Source organism: Solanum tuberosum, unplaced genomic scaffold (genome assembly GCF_000226075.1).
Source record: "Solanum tuberosum cultivar DM 1-3 516 R44 unplaced genomic scaffold, SolTub_3.0 scf00529, whole genome shotgun sequence".
Taxonomy (NCBI): Eukaryota; Viridiplantae; Streptophyta; class Magnoliopsida; order Solanales; family Solanaceae; genus Solanum; species Solanum tuberosum.
This window is the reverse complement of record NW_006239452.1, coordinates 265167-287508: the sequence shown is the minus strand read 5'-3', so window position 1 is coordinate 287508 and position 22342 is coordinate 265167. Positions and strand designations below refer to the sequence as shown.

The window sequence follows — 22342 nt, the reverse complement described above, 5'->3', positions numbered from 1 at the left end:
AACCGTCCATCGTTTGTCACTGGCGCCCCATAAACCCCAGTAAGCATCTGCTTAAACCCCAGAAAAAACTGTCCTTTTTGAGTTTTCTGGGTGGTGCCCAGGAAGATGAAGAGAATACAAAATTCGTTGCAAGTCACCAAACAGCCCTACATTGAAGATGTTGGCCCTAGAAAGATGTTAGTAGTTGTTGATCATTTTTTTTTTGATTATGTTTTCTGTTTTTTTGAATGTTGTTTGGGGTTAATGTTTTCATGATTGGATTTTGATTGTATCTATTTTGTTTTTATTGTTGTTGGACAGAAAAAGCATTAAATTTTCTCTCTTCTCAGAGTCTGAAATTTTGAAATCAGCTGAAGTTGAAGTCTACCTTGGGCTTTACTATGAATCTACTAAAAAGCCTATTCAAAATGGCTTGTTAGACCCCCGCATGGTAACTCTCTTATCTACATTGTTCATCGTGATAGAAGGCTATACTAGTATATAATTTGTGGTTCAATTTATGGAGGGATAGTTGTTGCCCTGGATTCTTTTTGGGGTTGCAGGGAGCAAAATGCAGTTTAGTTTTGTTTCTTGTCATAAATATACAATTTTTACACCAAATTAAGAGAAATCTGACTTCCCAGAATGATGGTATGCCGTGCTATCTGTTCTTGAGCATCGAGAGACGACTGTAGAAAAGGAATGTGAAATTCTGTTTTCTTATAGATGAATGTTATCTTTAGTTTCTAGCTTGTATCCTTTTGAATTTTGAAGATTTTGATGCAAGGAAAATAGCTTTTCATTTGTTTTAAGAAGTTGGAACGTGTAGAACAGTAATTAGGTTCGTGTGTGCATTAGGAGTCTTTATGGTTAGAGACTTGTATCTCTGTGTAGAGATAACTGTGAGATTTGGAGTATTTCTAGTTTCAGGGAACTTCTTCTTTTTTTTGTTGGGGAGGGGGTGTTGTGGTGGTGGGGTGAATGAGAACTCTTGATTTGTCTTAGAAGATGAATTTTGTAGTATTGGAATGAAATGGGCCTAATAGAGCAAAATAGATGAAATGAGGAATTAGTTTTTTTTTTGGAAAAATTACAGAAATCTCACCTTTTAGTTTACTTATTACCATTATCCCCTATAAGTTTTACAAATCTCCAAAATCCCTCATTTTCGCGCATCAGATTAGTGTATCAGCCCTTATATTATTGTATCCGTTTGAGGGATTTCTGTAATTATAAACTTTTAAGGAATAAATTGTAATTTTGCCTTAAAAGTATGTGATTTCTGTAATTTGCCCTTTTTTTTTGGTAGTGCAGTGTGAAAAGGGGGGATATCTCAAAATAGGATAATTATGCTAAGATAACATGTCTATTTGTTTTTGGAGCATAGCATATGCAACCTTTTCGGAGATGAGTATTTCAGGAATGAAGACTTAGACTTAATTGGTTTGGCATGAAGTTTGTCTTTTCTAGGACTCTGATAAAGTACAGCCAAACACTCTCAGTAAGAAGAAAGTTGAGAGAATTGCTTGCTTATTCCTTCAAGCTTAGTTGGAAAATTCATAGTAAATACATGTATACAATTTCGGTTTAGCTAGAATTAAGATCTCTGTGTTTCATGAGTCCCAACTCTGACAGAACATGTGCCGAATACTATCCAAGAGACGAAGAAGTTGGATGAGAGCACCAAAAGAAAAATTAAACAAGAGCACCAATTTTAATTTCCAAACTGGAATTTCTATTGCTTCAAAAGCTGTTTTGTAATTTTGCTCTTTTCACACCAAAAAGTTCTCTATAGACAAAAAATTTATGTTGTTGGTGCTTCTTTGCTTCTTTCCTCATGCGAATTTAGGACAGCAGAAAGTCTATAAAAGGATTTTTTGGTAAAAGAATGGGAAATAAATCTTAGTTTAAAATTACGAGCTGTTCTACAGGTTTATAATTGCCAACAATTGATGAGCCACTCATAATAGTTTGAATGAGCAGAAGCTAAATGAAGTTATATTGATTTAGGAGTAGATGATGGAACAACAACCCTGAGCTTCGTGTTTCTCTCTGAGAATTCTCTTTATATATTTTCTGTCTACCAATTACTTTTTTGTGTCTTTGATGCTGATTTCCATATCTTGATTATAGGAAGTTTTGGATTTCAGGGACCTCCAAACAAGAATGGATGTTGTGAAACATGTCATGGTAATTTTAGAGAGTGTCCAGGTCATTATGGGTACTTGGTTCTTGCTCTACCAGTTTATAATGTTGGATATTTAGGCACTGTGGTGGACATCTTGAAGTGCATATGCAAGGTGATATCTTGTTTGAACTTAACTTCTTTAATATTATACATCATTAGGTGATTTGTGTTTTAATGATTGAAAAAGCTATCCGTAGTTAATCTTTTCTGGTACATCAACTTTTTACAACTCCGGCGGCAGTTTTACTGGTACAGTGGCTGAAAATTTAATTTTTCTTCCACATCATATTGGTAGTAGTGAGGAAAAGTAATACCCAAATTGTTAGAAATTACTTTGGTTGAAAAAAGAGTCATTGGTAACTTTAATTTTAAGTTGTTAAATGATTAAATTTTGTGATAGTTTTTATGCTAAATCAAAGTTTTAGAAGTGTGAAAAGTATTCAGAGACGTTAACCAGCATAATGAGAAAAAAACACCTACTTTCCTATTATCCTCAAGGCAAATAAAACAGTATGTGGATCAACAGTCTAGATTATTGATGTAATACTTCTACTGTTAGAATTCTTAATTTTTTTTTTGATGCAATACTTGTGTAAACTGCCAAATTACAGCAAAAAATTTTCAGTTTAGAACAGACGAGAAATAGGTCATTTATTAGAAATAGGTTGCCTTTCTGATTGATTTGACATAAATATTTTAGATAATTGCAGTTGTCGCAAACACTCTCAATACAGAAAAAGATAAGAAAACATGGGTATGAGCTTCTTAGAAACATCCCCCCCCCCAGGCGCACACACACACACACACACAAAAAGAAGCATGTCTGGTCCTTATGAACACTTTTGTTTCTGGTTGAAAAGAAAGAAGTAGAAATGCTCATAGAGATCAAAATGTGAAAGTCATTTTGGTAGAACCTGGTTCGGGGGCACAAAACATTTTTGAAACAAATTCAGAATAAAGAAGCAGAGGTTTGTACATATCATGGCATTGACGTCATGTTTGATTGATGAAATTGTTTCACCCAGGAAAAGAATGAAAGAAAGAAGAAGTAGATGAGAATGATTTTGAAGTTAGGGAAAAATGGCAGTAATTTGAAATTAACATGTAAAAATTAGTAACTTTATATTAACACGATAGAAGAAGTAAATGGGATGTTTGGGGAGTAAGGCGCATGCAGTAATTTTAAATTAATATGTATAAAACTAGTAATTTTGTATTAACATGATAGTAGAAGTAAATGAGATGTTTGGGGAATAAGACTGCTATCACGCTGTTATCTTAAATTAACATGTAAAAGCTAGTTTCAGAGGCAAACAATATCTCTAAATCAAATTTAGAACAAAGAAAAAGAGGATTCTGATGGGGTTGGTGTATACGAAGAATTTTAAGGTGAATTAATTTGGGGGAAGGTAAAGGATGCCTGGTGCTGGGTAAGGTAGATTAATTATGGTGAAGGTTTAAACCGTATTCTATATGTGCAAACACGAAATTGCCTGTATTATGAATAATTTTTTTTTGCAATGGATTCATCTGCTGAAGATAAAGTTAGTATCATCTGGTGGAGAATTGTTATTGCAAAAGTTAGTCAGATTGCGATATAACATAGGTCAGTAATAAAAATAAATATGAATAGTGATTAAGTAGAAATTGAACAATCTTCAAAAGCCAATTAGTAAGATTTCACGTCAGGACAATAATTTATTTGATTTTGATAATTTCACCTTGTTACCCCATTCCCCACTTGTGGGAGTACACGGGGTTTATTGTTGTTCCCGTGTCATGATGGTTTGGAGATAGTAAACTAATATTCGTGAAGTTTATGATGCCTTATTAGAGTTTAATTTTCGTTTTACCCATTACACTAGCCTTGCTTAAGAGCTTGGTATCTACTTTCCTTGTAGTGCTTTAATAATTTTCCTTGTGCAACTGCTTTCTTGATCAGTGCTGTTCCTCGATACTTCTGGATGACAAGGAGCGTCGAGACATTTTGAAGAAGATGAGAAATCCAAGAACTGAGTTTTTGAAGAAGAGTGAACTACATAAAAAGGTTGTGAAAAGGTGTAATGCCATGGCAGGTGGCCAGAAGACTGCGACATGTTCCAAATGCGGATACATGAATGGTTTGATATTCTTCTCCATCTCCATTGTTTTGGGTGAATTTGTTCGGTCTAGATTCCATCTACACTTCTATTGACTAGTCATTATACATTTGTGTTCCACATGTATTTCGCGTGATTATAAAGAGCATATTTGAAAATATCTTATGAAAATGTTGTATCAATAACCTAATTCGGAATCAAAATGATTCGGATATTCTTTGAACTTGTAAATGTGAACAAACATCATTTAGTCAAATATTAATGTGTGTAACAAATCTTTATTAAGTTGTAGGTTTTTAAGGGGGACAACTTGTGGGCCAGGGGTCAACCTGACAATAAGTATTGCCTCCTCGCCCATTTTTGTGATATACTTTATCACAACTTTTTAAAGATTAGTCAAATGACACAAACGTGGTGCATATGATAAGCTAAATTCTTTTTTTTTTGAGGAGCTATGATAAGCTAAATTCTATCTTACAATATCTATATAAACACAATATAAATGATACTAGATGTAAAGACGATGTGTATGAGTGATTTTTCCACATTAGTAAAGTATTTACCTTAAAAATATATCAAGCTTTATAAATTTTTTGTTGAACCATTTGACCATCTCACTAAAAGCATAAGTTGTTAGTGAGATGACACTTTTATTTACTCAGTTATGTCTTTAACATACCCCATCACGTGAGTGCATGATTCTTTTTTCATGAGCCAAACACGTTAAAATTCATTTTAATATTGGGAGGCAGTAAGAATCGAACCCAGGACCTCTATCTTCTCTAGTACCATGTTGAAGTGTGCCACCATCTCATCGAAACCCTTCATTTGTTAGAAAAAGTACAATTTTTTTTTTTAATTTTATAAATAATCAATAAGAGAATTTATAAATACTTGTACTAAGCTAGTGGCCAGTGCAACAAGCGTAGTTACAAATTGTGCAAATCTTCTATTGTTTCTAGCATTGCATCTATATTATGTACAATAATTAGTTTGCACCAAAAAGCTACCAAAAAGATATATCTATATTTAATGGGTATAAATGTCTCTCCTTTTGCTTGATTATTATGTCTTCAACAGTTTCAAATGATTAATTTGAGAGTTTGATGAGATATTAGGGGAGGCTGCATTACTCTATGGTCTTGCACGGTCACAGTACCCTCTCAATCTCGTTGTTTATTTTATTCTTTTATATTTGTTAATTGTAGGTATGGTGAAAAAGCTTCAGTTAAAAATCACACATGAACAAGGAAATCGTATCTTGGATGAGATCAATGTTGCTATCTCTGATAAGAGAGAGCTCAGGGCATCTGTTAGTGTGCCTCCAGAACTTGACCCAAAAGTAGTTTACTCCCTTTTCAAGAATATGTCCGATGAGGTATTGTTTAAGATTTTGTTAATTCGTATGCCCTTTCGTCCTTCTTCTAAAGTAATTCACTTGGTTGTCTAGTCCTACTTTTTTATTATACTTTCTATCATTGTTCAGTTTCAACAAAGATTATACTTTCTACCATTGTTCTCTCATGATTCTGTGCAGGATTGTGAGTTACTCTACCTTAGTGATAGACCAGAAAAACTCCTTGTTACAAGTATTCCGGTGCCACCAATAGCTATTCGCCCTTCAGTATTTGTGGATGGTGGAACACAGAGGTCATATGCAATTTTTTTGACTTTTAACTTTTACTTTGATCTAGAGTGTATGTTGACAATAGAAGATATTTTAGTGCAAAAATGTTTTTTCACACTTCAAAGTACCCTTTTCTGTCATTTTGGGTTCATAGGTAGCTGTACTACTTGTTTTGGGATGTGAACTTTTTGAGGTCCATATCTGTTTTGGGATGTCAATTTTGGGTTCATAGGTAGCATGCTTACAATACTTATATAACATCCATATCTGTTGAAATTTCTCAAGCAAAAGAACTCAGAGGAGTAGTCTTGATGCTTCCATCTTCTTACAAATTTTCTTCACTTTGGAGGCTTCCTTCAGTGCAAAGCATAGCCATTCCACTGGCTTCTGGCTAGAAAAGGTTCTTCTTATCATGTTTCAATCTCGTTCTGTCCAGTTGTACCAAGTCTCTCCACGAGATTCTTCCCTGGTGATGTCATATGATTTGAAACCAATGGAAAAATAGGTCAAATTGTCTTCCATCTTGGCTTGGTTAAGATTTCCGGCCAAGGGGGTTGCCAGATTATACACTCTAAGTTGACTTTCTGTTGGTTGAAAAGGTTAGAAAAAGTTTACCTCGGGGGATGTGCCTGGGAACATTTTTTACTCTGCCTGTATTAGCTCAATAGTTTTTGTTCTATGAAACTTCAATCCCTGAGATTGTCATCAATACTCTTCTTCTTTTGTAGCTTTACATGATTGACACATTGGTATTCTGATAGATGCTCAATTACCACTTGAAGCCTGGCTTTGTATTTGCTGTGCTATTATCTTTCACATTAATATTCAAATACTTTTGACAACTCCCTGAAGTTGTTTAGTTGCTTGTTGCAGCAATGAGAATGACATCACGGAGAGGCTTAAGCGCATTATTCAAGCAAATGCCAGTCTTCATCAAGAGATGTCTGATTCCAGTCCTGTTAAGAGTCTGGTAAGTTTTGGTTGACTTCCTGCTCTTTTTGAAAGTTAATGATTCAGTGTTCTCAGTTATCATCTTTTTGTAACTTTTTTTTGATTGTCAATTAGATGGAATATTTACCATGTTTCTCCTGGACTTCATATTTAATGTGTTGCATTTCTTTTATGTTATAGTTGAATTGTGTACTTGATGAGAAGTATTAAGCATATTTTGATATCTACTGTATTTTACTCTTTGCCAAAATATTTTATGTCACATAGGAGACATTTTAGGAGTCTATTTTTCTTAAAAGTGATGTTGAGGAGCCTCATATTATTGCAACTCCCTTTCCATAATTGTGGGTGTCTATGCGTGTTTGGTTTTTCTTGCAACAAGTATTGTTTTTTTATTTGGATGACCGTGGTGTCCGGGCTAGCTTTCGCGCACCTCAACTAATTCAACGAGATACCTACCGCCTCCCACCACCAACAAGTTCTAGGTAACTCTGTTCACCAAGGCTATGACAGATGAAAAGAATCACCTAGTGTTTTTTGTCTCCGCTGAGTTTGCAACAAGTATTGTTTAGAGTGTTAACAGGAATCTCAATTAGTCACAGTTCATATTGATGTTTTAGAGTTGTATAAAATCCCGTGGTAGATATTAGAGCATCCGGAGAAAGTTTATTAATATTATGGGCCACTTAACCCTCTGCATGAAGGTTTCAGTTAAATGCTTAGGTCTTTGATGTGGTATCTGAGCCCGTCTTTGTTGGTCGTGTAGAAAATTGACCTTGGATCTAATTTAACCCCCAAAACTAATTCATCCAACGAAGATTGTACATGCCACATATATGAAGACTAACAACAAATTCCCTCACAAATGTGTAGCACTCTTAACACCCCCTCCCCCGGGCATGCCCAGGATTGGACATTTGAACTGTTTATAAAATAATGTGGGCCCAACACTGGAAACCCATCAACAGGAATGGGGCTGATCTTTACACCAAGGGAAGACAATGGAGCTTGGGGCGTAATTCAACCCAAAATTTAACTACTAATGTGAGAATTGTCCAAAATTATATAAAGACAATGACACATTTTCTCACCTTGTCTTGAAGCCTTAACATTTCATGTTTCCTCATTTGTAGGTCCACATTCAAGTCCACTTGTGAACCTCAAAAACTGAGTTGTGTGTGAGTGAGGTATATAGAGCCTCACATCTGATAAATAAGGGCATCCAATGGGGATTTAAAGGTCTTAGGGTCACTTCACTTGATTTTAGGTTTTAGGTTGGATTTACCGGTTCTTTCACCCTCAATACTTGGGGTCATATACTAGCAGCACATCATGCCAAGGTCCAAGCAAAAGAATTAGACCCACATGTTTTGGGGTGTGTTACAGGGCTACCTAAATAATTTAAGTATTCCTTCTTTAGCAAACTAGATGAAGCAATTCACGATCTTCTAAAAAGTTGGTGGAATATGCATTATTGTTTATGTTTGAACTGCGTAAAGCTGCCCCAGGGGTTGTACCTCAATCAGAATAGTAGAAGATCTCTGCTTAGTAACTCGTAGTGGAATATCTGGGAGATCATCTCAAGGTATGGGGTTGTAGAGGAAGGTAGTGAAAAAGATGCAATCTTGTTAAGAAACCAAGAGCGTAAAAATTGGGAAGTTTATTCTTGGACATCCAAGTGGCATTGGCAGTTGTTAGTTGCGGGTTGCAAATTTCTGTTTTTTCTTGTGGTCACCTCATTTTCACCTTGCCATTTCTGTCAACTCATTATCAGGTTGTAATTGCTGTGTGTTATTTTCTATCATCAGCTTTTTCCCATGGTAGAAAAGAACCAACTGATAACTTTATTTTCAATTTAGACGCATTCTTTAAGATTTAGGATGCAATAGCATGTACATTACAACTGATGGGAATTCTTTCATACATTGTGCGCTTCTGCACCTTTGGGTTGGTCCTTTTGTACTCTCTGGCTTAGCAGATAAAATTCTAGCCCTTTTGCATTAATACTAGAAATACATTCTCCCATTTTTATATATAAAAAATGGATTACATTCTCCCATTTCTATATATAAAAAAATGGATTACATTCTCCCATCCAAATTGACCTTCTTACCTCCTTTATATGAATCGGAGAATTGATCCATATTATACCTGTGGAGAGAGCTACTACAGTAGATTTTTAACCCATGTTAGGTAAATTATTTATCAAATAGCAGTTTCAAAAAAAATTATTTATCAAATAGTTTTTTTTACTGTTGAAAGCTACTGTTAATTCTTGGTATTTGCATACACCATTGCAAATTACTGTCTCTTCAAGATTAAATGGCTAGGATAGTGTAGGGTTTTGAAAATCTAACTTCTGTAATAGCGATTTGACTTGATTTGTCTAGCAGTCCTGTTAGTTCTGCTAAATCTCAGCACTATGTCACCGATTTATATCCTTTTGAAATATGTGCTTGTTCCCTTCATGATATCAATCACTTGAGTCTAGATATCAATCTCACTAAACTGTGTGTTCCCTGGTGAAACACTAGAAAATGATCTTTGAACTTTTTGACATTGGTTTGATATAGTTACTAAATGTTTTGGTGTGAGCTTTCTTGTGAGAGATATATGTCAGTAAAAGTTCATTTAGGCCACACTCAAGGTGTGTAACAGGCAGGGTTTATCCAAACATCAGGGCTATTTGAATTTTATGCTTTGTGCATCAATTATTGTCAATTTGCTGATGCATGTTGACCAGATATTTTCTGTCTATTAATGCTACTCAGACTTCTATTTTAGCTTACTCGATGTTACAACATTGATATAGAATCTTTGGATTGATCTGCAAATGGAAGTTGCACAATATATAAACAGTGATGTTCGTGGAGTGCCACTACATATGCAAGCTCAGAGACCATTGAGTGGTTTCACTCAACGTCTTAAAGGTAAGCAGGGACGATTCCGTGGAAATCTCTCAGGAAAGCGCGTGGAATATACGGGCCGAACTGTTATATCTCCTGATCCAAATTTGAAAATTACAGAGGTCTGACACGGAACTAGTGTTTGATCGATATTAATCATTTAATTTGACTGTGAAGGGAGAATCACAAATGCATATGCAGGTTGCCATTCCAATACTGATGGCTCAAATTTTAACATATCCTGAGCGAGTTTCCCAGCACAATATAGAGAAGTTGAGGCAATGTGTTCGTAATGGACCAAATAAGTATCCTGGTGCGAAGTTTATCAGGCATCCTGATGGATCTGAGATGTAAGAACTGTACTTTTTTCAACCCTTCATGTAAATTGCATGCATAAATCTTCTAAAGTCTTATCTGAATTCTATAATGCAGATCGTTGATGTTCACTTCTAGAAAGCGTCATGCTGATGAATTGAAATTTGGTTATATTGTTGATCGACATCTAGAAGATGGAGATATAGTCCTGTTTAACAGACAGCCAAGTCTGCATAGAATGTCAATCATGTCTCATCGGGTAACTATTATTTGATCGAAATGCATGAATGAATATTTTGCTGACTCATGTCCAGGCAGTGGAGAGCCTTTGGATAATTCTGTCTTCAAATTATAAATTTTTATTTTTTCTGGCAGGCAAGGATAATGCCATGGCGCACATTGAGATTTAATGAATCTGTATGCAACCCTTATAATGCCGATTTTGATGGTGATGAGATGAATATGCATGTGCCACAAACAGAAGAGGCGAGGACAGAGGCTCTTATGTTAATGGGGGTAAGTTCACTGCTTCGTCCATCTTTACTTGACATATGTGGATAAGAAGTAAAATGGTAGTGTTTTGAGTTAGCTAGACAAAGGTTTGAAATTATAGTTATGTGTGAAAGAGAAGTCCAGCTGAGAAAGTCCACATCCTAGTTCATTGTGAGGGTAAACATTTGATGTGTTGAGGAGAAGTGGACTAATACAGAAATATGGTCAATACTATCCAATCGATTCACTTGTATTCAAATTTAAAAGAAATAATTTGCTTGGTATACTATAGTTTTCGATTTTATTTTATGTACATTATAAAGTACTCCCACCATCTAACTTTATGTGGAAAAGTTAGAGGTACTATTGTCAAAGTACTTGATTTTTGGCGTTAATTCGAACATAGATTCATTAATTTTTGGAATTAAATTTACATATTTGAAAACTTCATTAAAAATACTATAAGTCATGATAGTAAACAATTCAAAATATTTAAGAGAAGCATGCTTAATTAGCAACCTCTTTGACTCCCTAAATGGTAAGGTAGCCGATAAATTGGAAAAAAGTATAAACTCTGGGAAGAACCAACAGATTCAATATTGGACGACTTAATATATTCGAGTGGTATGTCAGTTTGGGTGTTTTCTGTTGCATTTATGCATCTTAGAGTCTACTGCTTAAGGTCATCTAATTGAAAGATGACCGTGATGTCTCAACGGCTCCATATAAGGCCATCTATTTGATAGATGACCGTGATGTATCAAGGGGTCCATATCCTTGATGTAGTTTGCTTTGCCTTTTCCCTTTTCCAAAGCAAGGAAACTTTTCCTTTTCCCCTTTCTACTCTATCTCTTTGTGATTAATACTCTCTTTTCCTGTTGGGGATAAAATATAGATTTGTTGCTTCCATTGTCAATAGTGTTTGTCTGTTTGAAAGGTCAGTTGGCATATCAGAATGGCATCTTCTTAAAATCATGACGAAATCCCTACCTGCTTATTAGCTGAAGTTATTTAATAGGATCTATATGCATACGTTACAAGATTGAGGGGAGGGATTTCGGTTGCTTCTTTATTATTCCAGTGAAGCATCTTCTCTTCTGTTCCTTTATTGAGATTTTTGCTTAAGGCTTTCCAAGCAAGGTCAAGGTTTCGTCATCTATGCTTTACTAATATGTATTACATTTCGGTTTGGAAGTTTCTGAAAGTTATTACAGGAAACCTGAAAAGCAAATCCTTCAAACTCTCATCTTTTTTGATGACATCAAACTCTCATCTTTTTAATGATATCTAGTTGCAAAAATGTGGCAGAAATTGTGTCAGTCTGTCCTCTACTGTGACCAAAGCAGGCTATGAAGAAATACTGAACTTGTCTTTACTTGTTTACATGTTAGTTTTCTCCTTTATGTGTTTGTGATGAAAATGCAGGTTCAAAACAATTTATGCACTCCGAAGAGTGGAGAAATTTTGGTTGCTTCCACCCAGGATTTTCTGACGTCTTCCTTTCTCATTACGAGGAAGGACACATTCTATAACCGTGCTTCCTTTTCACTTATTTGTTCATATATGGGTGACGCAATGGATCCTACAGATTTACCATCTCCAGCATTTATTAAGGTTTGGTTAAACCTCGAAAGAGTGTGAACTTTTACTTCCGTTTGTTGCCTGATTGATGAAGTTCTTGTTTTCAAACAACTCTCTTTTCTGTGATCCTCTTTCTATTCCTCTATGTGCTCCTTTCATGTCTCTAGCTTGCTTGATGATTGGTCAGACAGATATAAGGCTTTACATGCCGGGAAAGTGTTCAGGCAGATTTTTGAAAAATCCATAAGTAGCAATTGCACAGATTCAACATTTGAACTACAGCGGTTGTGAAGAATAAATTAATAAAGAAATACTCTCTGGGAAAGTGCATTTCACAAATGTTAAGCATATGGGAACCTGCATTTTTACATTATGGCAACAACCTTTTAGGTATTTTTGCTGGTTATGGAGCTTTCATACCCACACCATAAGCTGATATCCACTTTTTTTCTTTTGCAAGTATGTGTTGGCACCTCTTTCCGTCTGTTAGTGAAGATGAGGCCTTTGTAAAAAAAAGAATACTCTGGATTTAGTTATTTTTAGTTCTGTGTCTCATGAGGGCATGTTGGTGGCAGAATTTGTGGGTGAAATAGTCCACATATGACCATACTTTCTTTCCCCCTAATTCTCTCTCTCTCACACATAGATTTTATTAGGTCAAGTAGTAGATAAGTGTGTAATTGAGAGAAAGAAAAGGGAACAGAGGTTATCGGGATGTTGTTCTGGAGGGAGGTGCCTATGTATAGGATGAGGGCAGTTAAGTTGCTTCAACAATTTCTTTCCTTATTTTCTTTATTTCCCTTCTTATTTAATTCTTTAGGCAACATAGAGTAAGTGAATAGGGCTGTTGCCCTAATAAAGGAAACTATTTAGTGACATTTGACCCTTTTTTGTGTTAATTGTGCTAAAATTGAAAAAATATCATTTGATTGAATTTTTGATCTTTGAAGCCTTTTGGCCTGTCATCTTTCTTCCTAGATATTTGATTTGAACTGGAATATGGATATTAACACTAACCAAAATCACTGCACATTCCCTTTTTTAATTAGTTGGTGGTATTTATCGAGTTCTTTTTCATCTTAATTTTTTACTGTTGTATTGTTCAAGCCTGTTTGTAAATACTTTTCTTGAGCTGAGGGTGTTATCGGCAATAACCTCTCTAACCTCACCCAAGGTAGGGGTAAGGTCTGCGTACACCCACCCTCCCCAGACCCCACTTATGGGATTACACAGGGTGTTGTTGTTGGTATTCATTGGGTTCTGTTTCCATCTTTTTTTGAAATGCTAAAGCCAGTAGAATTTACTGCCTGTCTTGTCTTTGGATCTTCAATTGACTGAGGTGGCCTTTTACAGCCGGTTGAGCTTTGGACTGGGAAACAACTTTTCCATATGCTACTGCGTCCGTATTCAAAGATGAGAGTCTATGTAAATCTAACAGTCACAGAAAAGAGTTACAGTGGGAAAGGGGAAACAATGTGCCCAAGTGATGGATTTGTTTATTTCCGTAATAGCGAACTGATCAGCGGGCAGCTCGGGAAGGCTACACTAGGTGAGTTTACCTTTAGTGCCCCCTTGTTGAAACTGACATGATTTTCTTCTTATTTACTAAATAATTTGGTTCTGTTGATCCTCCTGAGGTACATTTGGGATTTCTTTTTTTGATGAAGTAAGATGTATTTGAAAGGCATAAAGGAGATGCAAGTTACAGACACAAAAATATGGTTAACTCCTGAGAACAAAAACACCTGTTGAGAACAAAAACACCTGTTTAATCAGGGAGTTAGCCACAAGCAAAAGAATGATCGCTTAGCCATATTGAGGGAGCTAATGAAATCTAAGAGGGGTAATATATCATTAACAAGGGATGATTGCTCCAATAGAAGAGGTTAATAAGGCAAAAGGATTTCAAACTTGTAATTGGAGTTGAGATACCATCAAAACATCTAAGATCCTTTCATTTCAATTACACCAAAATATACATCATAGAATCATCTGCCAGGTCTTCTTGATGGGGCTATCAACTTCTCCAAGACTCCAACTTCCCACTACTTCTTTGACACTGGGGGAGAATCCAGTTGATACCAGCAATTGAAATGAACAAACAAATGCTTTCATGGGAAATACACAACACAATTTTAAATTCTTTTTTGTTCCATTGCATCTGGGGTGAAGTATGTTGGAGAAACTTTGTGATGCAGTGACGAAAGAAATGAAAAAATTATTAATATGGCAAAAGATAGTAAAAAAATCTTCTTTTGGGGAGAAAAGTGGGGACATGGTGAAACAAGTCGGGTTGGAAATTTTAGTATAGGATTACCACAATGGAGTAGGCTTGACCATGGTGGGGAAGCTCCCCTAACCCACTCTATACTTATCTCTAATTTATGATATTTCAATATATTTGCTCGTGAAATTGAATCTTTTGGTGGCTTCACCTGCAAAGCATTTCATCTTCTTAATCCAATCAAATGCTCATAGGTCGCTTGGTAGTACCTTAGACATTGTCCCAAGATTTAAAATTATATGCATGATTGGATTATAGATAATTCTATTTTTATCAATCTTCTTTTGGGGATATTTGAATTGTTTTACAACATATCCAATTGCTACTGTGTTGGGATAAACATTAGCTCCTACTTACATTTTAAAACAAATTTTAGGTAAGTTTTCTTTACCATTGATTTTCCATCACATATATCATATGGGTGGATCATCATTAAGCTCGTCATTTACGGGGGGAAAAAAATGCTCTACCCTAAATTTACAGGAAACCATCAGGATTACCCTCAAAAACTCCTGTTGTCTTTCCGTTTTCCTACATTGTAAGTTATCATCATCATACATGTAATGAATGGCCTCGAGGTTTCAAAAAAGTTTATTTCTTCATAACAAACCAAGGTTGAAATTTCTGGGAACTCCAGGAAATATGTAACAGGATGTTCCTAAAGATGCTGTTGTCTGGTTGGTTTTTGATGTACCTTTCTGTACCTTCTTGGTACTTTTTAAATAAAATTTTACCTTATAGAGAAAAAACAAGGTTGTACAAGATAATGGAAGTTCCTTTTTAAAAAGAAAATGAGGGAAATGTTTTTCCTCTAGTATCTTGTAAAATAGTAATTTTTTCTACAAGGAAGGGGTTTTAGAGATATGAAGAATATCTATATTCAATGTGACATTGTTAGGGAAGTAGTTGTAGAGATACCTGGGAAGAGAAGAACGAAAAATGGTGATAATTTACTATAGAGGAGCCAAGTGTAGATGGTTTAATGAGAAGCAAGGCAATTGTATGGAGTGGGTGTGTCAAAAGGGATTGTGTAAGGAAGAAATGGTTTCGCGGAGCAAATACGACATACTGTAAATAATGGTGAAAGAGTAATTTTTGACAGGACTTGCAGTGCAAAAAAAAAAAACAAGCCCTGAAAGATGCACTCATGTAGGTGTTTAGCATGGAATTATATTGGTGATTTTTTATGGAGGGCTAGGGGAATTGTTTTGGGAGTTAACTGCTAGAGGACTCTCTGGTATTATAAATAGGAGGAAGTGAAGGAATTCCTAAATAAGCTTTATGAATAACCAGTAGGGGTAGGGATTGAAGGGTAGACACGAGGGTGACGGGGAAAGGGATGAAGACTTCTAAAATAAAAAAATTCTACTAGGAGATTGGAAGAAAGCGTGAAATGCTCAGGCACCAATTTTTTTTTGTTCTCACAAGGATTAACTTGAAAATAAGAAAGTTGTTTACATAAGGAGTATAAAGAAGAATCAAGAAATTGTTCATCTTCTAATGAGTTGCAGGTTCACTGCTCAGCTAAGAAATTTTCAATGCTTAATATTTAATGGATGTTGCTGAAGACTGTATGGGAGGGCATTCACAAATTGGAGATTGTAGAAAACTGGCTACAAAGAATGATGGCTTAAAATACCATACCACTGTGTATATTCCGGAACAATAAAATAAGATTGTTTGAAATAGCATGAGGATGTAAGAAGTATAATATGTCTTCTGTTACTTATGTATAGATGATTTCAGATAGTTCTATATGATTGTTGAGCTACTTATGCACTTCGTACATACTTTTACACCATTTTGATATTATATTAATGAAATATTATTCACTTATCAAAAAATAAATAAGGAAAGGAAGAACCGGTTTCGAATAAAATCTATGAAGGGTAACAAAAGATCAGGCAAGTAGAAAAAAGTAACTGCTACTGCTTTGGGAGGATAAATAGCACTAGTAAGATTAAAGAAATAGTCACAGGACAGTAAAAATGAAAATAATCCGGAGTAGGGGGGTTTCCTCTGTCATGAGGGAGCAAGGCACATGAGGGACAAGTCTTCTCATCATGGAAGTGGGGTGGAAGGGAGATAACCAAAAAGATGCTGATGCAAAGGTGATTGGACATGGTGTTAGAGGGTTGGGGGGAATGGATAGAGATGGTGAATAATGAGAAACCATATCAGTGATGGGGGCAATAAATGGTAAATTAGTTGCCTTTTTCCCTTTTAACATTTCATGGTGGTTATGGTTTATTAGGTATTAACCATATGGGATCTAATCCCATTTAATTTGAAGATATGATTTTAGTTCGATTAATTTATAGAACTTCCATTGGATTGCAGAAGTACTTGAAAAAATATTCAAACTCCTTGTGTATGGCTAGACTGGATAAGATCTTTATATACGGGGACTGTCGCTTTGTTCTAAACTCCGTACTGCTTTCACCATATTATTTGCCTAGAACATTCTTGCTCAATCTTCTTTAGTAGTTCTCATGTAAGATTATAGTACTTGGAGGTAAGGGGCTTTTTTCTTTAAAGAAAGTGAATTGAGCATTTTGGATTTAACAACTTCTGTTTGATCACAGCCACAACCGTTCATAATGGTGAATTAGCAATCTGTGTACTCCTGCATTCATCGAGTCTTCAATCTTGGCCAAACCTACAATCCTTTTTCATGCATCTTGTTGTTCATCACTTAAACTCTTTTGCATCCCAGGAGGTGGAGGTCATTCAAAGGGAGAAAGAGAAGACCCAAGTCATGAGATGTAGCCCCATTAGGTTTTATTTGGGTTGTGTGGAGGGAGAGGTATAGGAGAACGTTTGAAGGGGTGAAGAGTGAGTTTTTACATGCGAGGAATAGGCTCTTGTCTAAAGTTTCTTTTTGGTGCACCCACCATGAGGTTCGTGTTTGTATATATGAGTGGGAGATTTTTGTGGAGAATCATATCTTGGTGTAGGTTTCTCTGTTTTATGTTAAACTTCTTGTATATGAGGGTTCCCCCAACATTAATAAAATAATTTACCTAATAAAAAAGGAGATCATTCATATATTTACTTGTAAGCGCGAGAAATGTCTTTCTTATGTTGTTTCAAGATCTCATGTCTAATTATGCTGAATTGACTTCTTTATTTTGTTTTGATACGAGTAGAATGTAAAAGAACACCTGCTTATGTACTGATGTTACAGGTAGTACAGCACAGCCTTAAGTCTTTTCTTCTTTGATTGATTATATTGGAAGTTTTATGTGTATTGTCCTTTTGACTTATGGTCTGTTCTTTTTGTATTTTAAGACCGTAAGAAACAATGAGATAACGGTAGTTGTTATTTGTGTGAGATGACGATAGGAAATGGAAATAAGGATGGTCTATACTCTGTTCTGTTGAGAGACTACAAGTCCCATGCTGCTGCAACATGCATGAATCGGCTTGCAAAGTTGAGGTGCGTTAATTAGATTCAGATCAGCCATTTCCTTCTGCATTTGTTGTCAACTGAAGTTTCTTTTTTAAGCTGTCATTAAAGGAGTATACTTCATACTTCATCTTTGTAGCTGGTCCTCAGACTTTTGGATGAAATAAGTGATTAGAGGCTTTCAATTTTTCATCGACTCGGTTCAAATTCTACACATTTCATGTTCTTATTACTTGGAGTTGGTTCTGCATGGAGTTGGGTTTTTTTTTCCTTGTTCCCATGGTGGAGGAAATTTTTCTCCCTTTTAGTGATTTTTTACTATTTAAGCTTTCTAAAGTCTTTTCCTCTGATATTGGATGCTGTAGTTATTCTGATTGCAAGTTGACTATTCTAGCACTAAGGGGTCGTTTGGTGTGAGGGATAAAAATAAATAGTGATGGGATAAAATTTTTGTATCTTGTTTGGTTGCCGTGTTTGGGATAACTTATCCCACCATTTATATCATAGTGATGGGATAAGTTATCCCATATACATGGTGGGATAAGTTATCCCAGGATATCTAACCCCAAGATTACTAATCCTGGGATAACTTGTTCCCAACCAAACGACCCCTAAGTTCATAGGCAGTTGGTATTTTTGAATTTTCAGATTGTATGCTTACTTCAAAGAAGCACACTTTCAGTTCTCTCTTTTCACTTCAAGCACCATGGACCTTGTTGTTTTGCTGCGCTTTTCATTTTTAAAAAACACTGACTTTTTCACTGTTCATGTCTTGCTAGTGCTCGGTGGATTGGAAATCATGGATTTTCCATAGGGATTGATGATGTCACACCTGGGGAAAACTTAGTTAAGCAAAAACAAGGGGAAATTCATCGAAATTACAAGAAATGCGAGGATTGTATTACACAATTTAATGAAGGAAAGCTTGCTGTGCAACCTGGTTGTGATGCTGCACAGACTCTGGAGGCTGAAGTAACTATGTCGTTGAATAAAGTTCGTGACGACATAGGAAAAGTAAGAACAATGTATATTTTCATTTTGCTGCTAGTTTCCTCTAAACATCTTCTCCTGTAGGGCTTGTATCTATCCAAGACAGGTATATTGCTTGTAAACTCTTTTGTGCTAGTAGAACCTTCCTAACTCCCGATCTCTTCCTAGTTCCCCTGACAGATATAAGGAGGTAAAACATGGATAACGTGAGCTTAGCCACAATCTTCAAACATTTAACACTTCAAGGCTAGGTGCTAAACTTGTGTACTTAGAACAGTAATCATAGAAGGAAAAGAGTCACTCTTGGCTGCTGATGAATTCCTGATCATGTAATAGCAACTCGAATGGAACACCGTAAGCCAATTTGCATAAACCATATCTGATGATGTTACAGTTCAGTTCATCTGTTACCTAGGAGTTGCAAAGTGTAAGGCAACCTATATGCACCAAAGCCGTCAAAACCCAGGGGCATAATTTTAATATAATCCTCAAGATCTGCCTCTTCTAAATATACTGTCCTAAGAGCTTATGTTTCCCTTGTTTATTTGCACCTCTTTGTCAGTCTTCTTTCATATTGTTGTCTATTTGCTGCATTAGATTCTTAACCTCATCAGGCTACTAAGGGGCTTCCATCTTTCCCTAACATCTTATGCTATTCAGGTTCAGTTACCCATTTTCCCTCCACTTTGTATATTTGCACTCGTAGGATGCTTCCCTTTATAATCTTTTTTTTTTTTTTGAAATTGGTAACTTTTTATATTCCTCAGCATTAAGGGCTATGCTGGCCACCTCCAAAAAAAAAAAAACTGTTACAACAAAAGGAAAAGACTAAAAAGAAATACTTACAGAGATCCTATGAAGTCCACTAATTGGAACTCCTCTTCTATATCCTGTTCTTTACACCAAAAACCTAAAGTAGTAATTACTTTGATGGCCAATTATGGCAGGATAGCTCTTTTCCAGCTTCTAAAGTTCAATTACAGATTGTTTTCAACTGTTGATTATAGCCTTAGTAGCCCTTTCTTTTCATTTTCCGTCTTCATTGTGGATTGCCTGAATTCTCTTTAATCGTTCTCACAACCAGTCTAAATCTTCTAGTTAAACCCTGATCTCCCTGACATTGCCAAGTCCTCATTCGATAAGTAAAAGAAAATACCCTATCCATGTTGTCATTCTTTTTATTCAAGTTTCTTCTGTTCAATATGAGCAATATTGAAGCCATGTAAACCCCTATTTATTGAATATGATGGAGAGTTTGGTGCATTCAAGCTCATTTTAGAAAATATATGTGTTTATTTGAATTTGGGGTTGGGGGCCATTGGAACAAACCCTTGCCAAATTGCATAAACCAGTCTAAGATCTTACATTATGTTCTTCTCCTTCACCTGGAGCAAAGAGAGCCCAGCCAGTGACAGTGCCAACTTGTAATGAGAATCTTCTTCTCTGCAAGTTGCCGTTTTATGGTCCCACCAATCTTTGCAAAAATAAATTGAGTGGTCATTTGGCATCTAATTTTGGGAGTTAGTAGACATGCTTCTTTTAACTCTCTTTCTTTCCTCTTGAACCTTTCTCTCCCAGAAGTAAGGTTTTTGTGATGTTTAAGAATAATTTTGATCACATTCTGATATGGGAAGGTGGAACAAATTTGCCTGAATATCAATTTTTTTGACAGATTTGTATGAAAGCACTAGACTGGAGGAATAGTCCTCTAATCATGTCACAGTGTGGTTCAAAAGGATCCCCGATTAACATAAGCCAGATGATTGCATGTGTTGGTCAGCAGTCTGTTGGTGGCCGTCGTGCTCCTGATGGATTCATAGATCGAAGTCTTCCGCATTTTCCCTTCAAATCAAAATTTCCAGCTGTGAGTACTTCATGCTACATTTTAGTTTTTTTGTTATGCACTGGATCATTAGTCATTTGCTCTTTGACAAGAACTCAAGGTCTTTCCTTATACACCTACCCTACTTGTACTAGTAGTAGGTGGGGTTGCTGAGAGCATCCTCCTATTCCTGTCCTAACTGTGTAAACCTTCTTTACTTTCTTCTTTGTATTAATCATCTCAATTCAATTAATTTAGCTGCATCAGTGTATTGCTGCCATACAATTATGATGGTTCCTTGTCTAAATCTTCAGTAATGCAACGGACAACATGTTACAGGTGTTTCTCATTCACATCGATTGTTGTACTTATACTATTAAATGATTGCCTGAATTGTCCGTCTATTCCACCTATGCAACTTCACATCTGCCCACTCGTTGACTATTGGTCTATCTATTCATTCATTCCTGCACACTTCTTGTATATTGTAGTTATTTTGAATTGGCTGAAGAAAAAGTAATGAACTGGTAACCTATAAAAGTGGATAGATGTGATGCTTTTAAACACATAATGTTGATTCTGCAATTTGACAAAGGAACATGTTCTGTGATGGTTGACATCTGTTGTGGGGGAGAACATCATTTCCTGGGAGGGGGAGACATCCTAGGGACTAGGCACATTTATCGTGTTCTGCAGTGTGATTGTTACTGCTGTTTCTACAATGAGATCCCAGATTATGTCCTTTGATAAGCCACTGCATGTAGGTTTAAGTGGTATTGTGGTGCTCGATGTTTGGTTCCAGGATTTTGGGGAAGGAGGGGGGACAAATTGAGAAATGGTTGGGATTACTTAGGTTTAGTATGGATGATACTAAAAATAGAGAGAAGCAGCAGATGCTTTGATGGTTTGGATTAATTTATATAACACATATTTATTGTTGTCGAACCAAAACTTCCAACTTCTTTGTAGTATTCCGGTAAGACATTGATTTTCAAATTTGATCTTTCTTTATTTTTATGCAATCATTTAATTAAGTGACCGGTTAAAAAGTGAGATATAATGATGGAGAGAATCTACTTCATTGGTTGGAATAGGTTATATGACATTACATAAAACATTAATGACACAGAAGCTTGGTATGAGTGGGTTGAGACTTGAGAGAAGGAAAAATACTTTATTATGCAAGGCAGTGAGTAGGAAGGTTCTTTAGAGTTGTATCAACCACATCACAAAGCCTTAGGTGGTCCAGGTAATAATTACAAGAGATGCGAGAGGTAAGGGATGCCATGAAAAATATGAGGATAAGAAAAGCTTGTGGTCCAGATGGTATAGAGGGTTGGAAGCGTCTTGGTGAGGTTGGAATGGGATGACTTACCAAACTAATATAATGCTATATTGAGAAGTGATTGGATGATTGGTAAGTGGAGTAAGAGTTCCCATTGTTACAATTATAAAACCAAAGGAGACCCTAAAAGTTGTGTGAACTGTCATGGTATTGAACTTATGAGTCATAAAATGTAACCAATGTTTGTCAAAAGCAAAAAGCTCTAAAAAGCGCTCGAGGTTTCACGTCTGCTTTCTTGGAACTAATTCATAGGCACTTTCCATTAGTTAGACTTCTATTGGGGCTTTAAGCACAAAATGGAGTTGACGTGTGAGCCTTAGTAAAGGAAGTTTTTTTTTATGACAAGCTAAGGCT

General features: G+C 35.9%; 1 protein-coding gene across 2 annotated transcripts in view; it reads left to right on the top strand.

Annotated features, from left to right (window-relative positions):
- Window positions 1-22342, top strand: part of LOC102603938 (DNA-directed RNA polymerase III subunit 1) — a 32480-nt gene continuing 10138 nt past the window's right edge. Inside the window, exons 1-16 of one of the 2 annotated variants that reach the window (XM_006365090.2) lie at window positions 1-176; window positions 301-430; window positions 2130-2279; window positions 4110-4287; window positions 5475-5644; window positions 5804-5916; window positions 6767-6863; window positions 9657-9872; window positions 9952-10100; window positions 10183-10324; window positions 10441-10581; window positions 11983-12171; window positions 13492-13687; window positions 17768-17861; window positions 18611-18845; window positions 20494-20685. In XM_006365090.2, coding sequence (XP_006365152.1) covers window positions 106-176; window positions 301-430; window positions 2130-2279; window positions 4110-4287; window positions 5475-5644; window positions 5804-5916; window positions 6767-6863; window positions 9657-9872; window positions 9952-10100; window positions 10183-10324; window positions 10441-10581; window positions 11983-12171; window positions 13492-13687; window positions 17768-17861; window positions 18611-18845; window positions 20494-20685 — 2463 coding nt within the window. In that variant the 5' untranslated portion in view covers window positions 1-105. The remainder of the gene's footprint in view (window positions 177-300; window positions 431-2129; window positions 2280-4109; window positions 4288-5474; window positions 5645-5803; window positions 5917-6766; window positions 6864-9656; window positions 9873-9951; window positions 10101-10182; window positions 10325-10440; window positions 10582-11982; window positions 12172-13491; window positions 13688-17767; window positions 17862-18610; window positions 18846-20493; window positions 20686-22342) is intronic. The other variant, XM_006365089.2, reaches the window with a different exon arrangement.